This window comes from Triticum dicoccoides, chromosome 2B (genome assembly GCF_002162155.2).
Source record: "Triticum dicoccoides isolate Atlit2015 ecotype Zavitan chromosome 2B, WEW_v2.0, whole genome shotgun sequence".
Classification (NCBI taxonomy): Eukaryota; Viridiplantae; Streptophyta; class Magnoliopsida; order Poales; family Poaceae; genus Triticum; species Triticum dicoccoides.
This window is the reverse complement of record NC_041383.1, coordinates 817,336,502-817,341,648: the sequence shown is the minus strand read 5'-3', so window position 1 is coordinate 817,341,648 and position 5,147 is coordinate 817,336,502. Positions and strand designations below refer to the sequence as shown.

Here is a 5,147-nt window from a genome sequence, read left to right as displayed (position 1 = left end):
ACTTAGAAGCTGTGGTAAAAATCAAAAAGGACAACCTAAATTGAAAATTTATACTCAATTGATACACAAATAGTTGGGCCATTTACATAGCAGACCGATACACAAATACTTAATTTAAGAAGCAAAAAAAAAACACTCGCAAAACAGAAATAGATAGATGTGACTGGGCAAAGGATATTGTACTCCATAACATTCAGGCCAGAGCATGCACCATCAAACATATACTGTACTAACATAGGTCGGTCCTAAGAATGGCTGACCAAGCAACAGTAATCTCCACCTTAGAGCCACCAAGATCGCAAGTGTGCCGACTTATGTTGCAAGTCTTGGGCCTGATTTTGACATGAGCTTGTGCAGCAATACCACCAGACTCTGAGTAGGCTTGAAAGAAAACTTTCAGGCTATCTTTGAATTGCCGGGAGTTCTCTTTCCGTAGTTCGACAGAAACAAGCTGTCTTGACAGATCGAGGTAACCATATTTTCCAACTGGCATTTTTCCACACACACAGTCATGAGAATCGAGCAGCACAACTTGGAAGCATGAAGAATCATCAACAACTTGTGCAATGCCTTTAGGATCCACGCACACAACTTCATGAGGTGGTGAGGAGCAAGCAATCCGGCCTCCGTGTTCAAAAGGCCATGGACCTCCACCGACGACGCGGACACTCACGAAAGTGGCCTGGACCGATCCAGAAAGTTCCTCCACTCTTAACTCCGCTGTGCAAAGGCAGTTTTCAAAGGTGAGAGTATCTAAACCGTCAGCACTAGTACTACCTATGTAATGTTCTCTAATGTTCATCAGTGATCTGTCTGTTGACGGCGTCGCGCCCTTAAGTTTCAGCTGGACCTCAAAGTCAACGGGGCTCAGAGCCATAATCGCCCGAGACGGGCCGGTCAAGCGCAAAAAGGGATCCTGCAAAGCAACAAACAACATCATCATTACCCATCCTTAATCGCAAACGCTAAACCGATCGACCGATCAACAAAGACACACGCAACAACGAGGAAACAAAAAGGTTGAAAACAGAGTAGAGTGGGCACATACATCTGAGGTGAGCTTCTGGCAGTTGTGCCTCGGCCGATCAAAGATGATGTTGCGCTTGCGGTCCGAGTTGTCTCGTGCGGCGACGATGCCATACACTTGGAGCGGCCACCGCAGATCGCACATGATCTCGGTGATCTTGAAAGAGTAGACCTGCACGCTGACCCCTTCCGTCTCAGCATTGTAGGGTAGGGGCAGTCCGGGCGTCCAATGCGTGAAATACATGGGGCTCAATGTAGCTGCACAATCAGTTAACCAAATCAATCCAATTAAACTGTTGAGTGTCTGTGTTTCTCAAACAAACAAACAAACAAACAAAATCAGTGGACGTGTCGATTGCATATATCACTACCACGTTGCCTATATATTTATGGTGTTTAGCAGCGTCGACTTACTCTGCTGCTCGAATGTGACGCGGCGGGATGAGAACTCGGTGCCTTGGCGGTAGCTGTCGAAGAACTCCTCTTCCTGCTCCATCATCCTCCTCGCCTTCTCTTCCTCGTCGAGACCCTCGTACGTGTGCCGCTTAGCCTGCTCCTCCTCGTACCTTTCCATGAAAGGCAGCAGCTTCCCCCTCAGCCTGGAGGTGCGGCGGCGCAGGTCCTTGAACTGCTCTAATATGGAGTGGATTGTCGGCAACGGCCACTCGCCGGTGTCGTCTTCCCTTAGCGGGGCTGCTGGCTCGATGTCTATCCTCAACAAAGACAAGGTCGCTTGCAATTCCTCACAGAGCTTGCTGATCTGGCGCTTGGAGATCATGGAGCTCGATTCGCCTCCATCATCATCATCATCAGATTCCTCATCATCCTCATGAGACAGCACCTCCTTCTTCTCCTCGTTCTCGACCTGTTGCTCACAGCAGAGTTCCTCGATCTCCTTCTCCTCCTGAGTAGCTCCGACCATCTCGTCCTCCTCCTCGTGAGTACTCGTCATCGGCGCAGTCCGCGATTTTCTTCCTCCAAGATTTGTATTGTGTCTAGCAATCCAAGCCTGCCTGCGTATAAAAGCACCGGTGATGGGTTGCGTGGGCCACATAACTACCAACTCGGACATGGAATCGCCTATCCGTTTCCATCTACGATTACAACGGACGCAAATACTACTATAATTACACCTACCATCCATGTACTCTCCGGCATGTAACACGATGGTCCTCAAACTCGTGAAATGCTCCACTGCGGTCCTCAAATACGAGAATATGCTCCAATACAGTCCTAGCTACATCTCCCGCAGCCCAGCACGGCACCACATCAGCATACAATGCATGTGTTGGGCCCGCATGTCAGTACATCAAAGAGGGAGGAACGTGCAATTTTTTTGAGGAGGAATTCAAACCCGGCACCAAACGCATACCTGACAGCCAAGCTAACCTTCACACTAGACCACACATCATGTCTAGCTAATAAACAAGTTCCTGGCATCACATATATGGTAACGTACCTCTCTTCATATTCTACCGGTTTCCTTTGTATTTTATTTACCAATTTAGCGTTAGATCTAAAAAAACAATTTCGTTTAGAAGAATAGGAAAATCTGTAATTGGGCGTAGGGTTGGATAAAAATATAAATATTTTCTAAAACCACGCTGGACACTATAAAATACACACTGTCAAATTTTTAAATAATTTTGTATTTAAAAATACAATGAGGATTCAAAATAAATGCCCGTGCTTGTGGTCCTGAATGAAGATACATAAATTTTCCTACACTTTTTTAAATCAAAATAATTTTATAAGTCATGTTTACCTCTTCAAGGCATGAAATAATGAGAATAGAATATAGATACAACAGGATTTGTTTATAGAAAAAAGGGAAAATTAACAGAAACTTGTTAAAGTAAAACGAAAACGGAATAAGCACCTGGAAAATCGCCTGAAGATATTTAAAAAAAGGTATGGTACGCTTCTGGGCCGACTTAATATATGTACTGCTAATGGCGTGATACAAAAATGGACTTATAGGTACTTTAGATCAGTGATTCACACCAGGAATGGACTGGATCAATTGTTAGCTTGGCTGTTTTCCAACGAATAGTCTCAGGTTCGAATCCCATGTGAATGTTTTTTTTCACCAATTTTCTCTCTCACAATCCAACATACAGGGCCCACACTTATACAGTATTGCAGGGACTAGCAGGAGACATAGCCAGGACCGTATTGGAGCGTATTCTCATGTTTGAGGACCGTAGTGGAGCACTCCGCGAGTTCGAGGACCATGGTGTTACATGCCGAAGAGTACATGGACTATAGGTGTAATTATCTCCTCTCCACCCCGGCTGCGATTCGGGTTTTTTCTTCTTAAGACAAGCCGGCTGCGATTCATAGCGTGCAACTACTGTGCCGAGCCTAATTATTCTGTGTTTTTATCGGATTTTCACTGTTTGGCATCGGTTTTCTTCCGATTCGTAGTAGGTTTCTTTTTTCATGTTTTGCTTGGTTCCTTTCTTTAGTTACATAGGCTTTTACCATTTCTAATTCATTTTTTTTCTTATTCAAGACATGCCTAATTTTTGGATACACGTTGAACATTTTTTTTAATAAAATGGCTATTGGTTCTTCCTACCTAATTTTCGTCTGTCATTTTCATTCGTCGGTACGCTATAATCTTTCCCGCAAAAAAAGGTACGCCATAATCTGTTTTCATCCATTGTACGCTAATGCGTTTTTCGTCCATCCGTACGCCCACCTGGGCATCAGCCCCGTCCGTCCATCCTCTGCTTCGTAACCAAACCAATTAAAAATAATAAGGGCATGTACAATGGTTGATAAGATAGTCTTATCTTAAGTCTTAGAGATAACAAAAAAAATATCTATAATGGGTCTTCTCTTAGCCTTATCTTTAGTAACTAGTTATTCCTAAAAATATGGTGAGACATATTGTGCTAAGAGATCATCTCTTGTCTTCTCTTAAATAAGAGAAGACAAGTCTTTTCTTATGAGTTCTCTCTTCTCCACCTCATCATTTATCCTGCGTGGGACTTCTAAAATAGCATCATTGTACATGCCCTAAGATAGTCCCACATCATCTTTTGTTACACAATCCCACCGGTTCAAATATGTTTGCCGGTTGAAGACAGCAAGCGGCCTCGAAGGAGTTGATTAAAGAAGAAGTTATTGGGATAGAGATCCAAGATCGCTAAGAGGTGGTCGACGCCGCCGCTGAACGTAGCACGTCCACTGAAAGGCAGCTCTGAAGGAGCCCGAGGCTGGTGAGGTCTGTACTGGTCTGACAACAAGGTGGACGAGCTGATGCCCGCATCAATGGCAGAGAGGGGCTAGCCGAGCCCCTTGCCATGACGCGGGGCTGGTTGAGCCCGAAGGAAGGGGCCCGCTCGCTAAGGGGAGGGAAGGGAGCCACAGAGGGGTGATACGTCTCCAACGTATCTATAATTTTGATTGTTCCATGCTATTATATTATATGTTTTGGATGTGTAATGGGCTTTAATATGCTCTTTTATATTATTTTTGGGACTAACCTATTAACCGAGGGCCCAGTGTCAGTTTCTGTTTTTTTTCTATTTTAGAGTTTTGCAGAAAAGGAATACCAAACGGAGTCCAAACGAAATGAAACCTCCGCGATGATCTTTCTTGGATCGAAAGCAAACCAGAAGACTTGGAGATGAAGTCGGAGAGGCAACAAGGCAGCCACGAGGCAGGAGGGCGCGCCCAGGGGGATAGGCGCACCCCCACCCTCATGGGCCCCTCGTAGCTCCCCTGACCTAGTTCCTTCGTCTATATATACTCTTATACCCTAAAAACATCAGGGGGAGCCACGAAACCACTTTTCCACCGCCGCAATCTTCTGTACCCGTGAGATCCCATCTTGGGGCCTTTTCCGGCGATCTGCCGGAGGGGGATTCGATCACGGAGGGCTTCTATATCAACACCATTACCTCTCCGATGAAGCGTGAGTAGTTTACCACAGACCTTCGAGCCCATAGTTATTAGCTAGATGGCTTCTTCTCTCTCTTTGATTCTCAATACAAAGTTCTCCTCAATGTTCTTGGAGATTTATTCGATGTAATATTCTTTTGTGGTGTGTTTGCCGACATCCGATGAATTGTGGATTTATGAACAATATTATCTATGAACATTATTTGGTT

At 44.9% G+C, this 5,147-nt stretch overlaps 1 protein-coding gene across 1 annotated transcript; it reads right to left on the bottom strand.

Moving 5' to 3' along the window:
* Positions 1-229: 229 nt before the first annotated feature.
* LOC119368995 lies at positions 230-1,978 on the bottom strand. The gene is made up of 3 exons (XM_037634080.1): positions 1,441-1,978; positions 1,049-1,284; positions 230-916 (listed from the first exon to the last, which is right to left on the bottom strand). The coding sequence occupies exons 1-3, from the start codon at positions 1,976-1,978 to the stop codon at positions 230-232; spliced, it is 1,461 nt and encodes a 486-aa protein (XP_037489977.1).
* Positions 1,979-5,147: the final 3,169 nt, after the last annotated feature.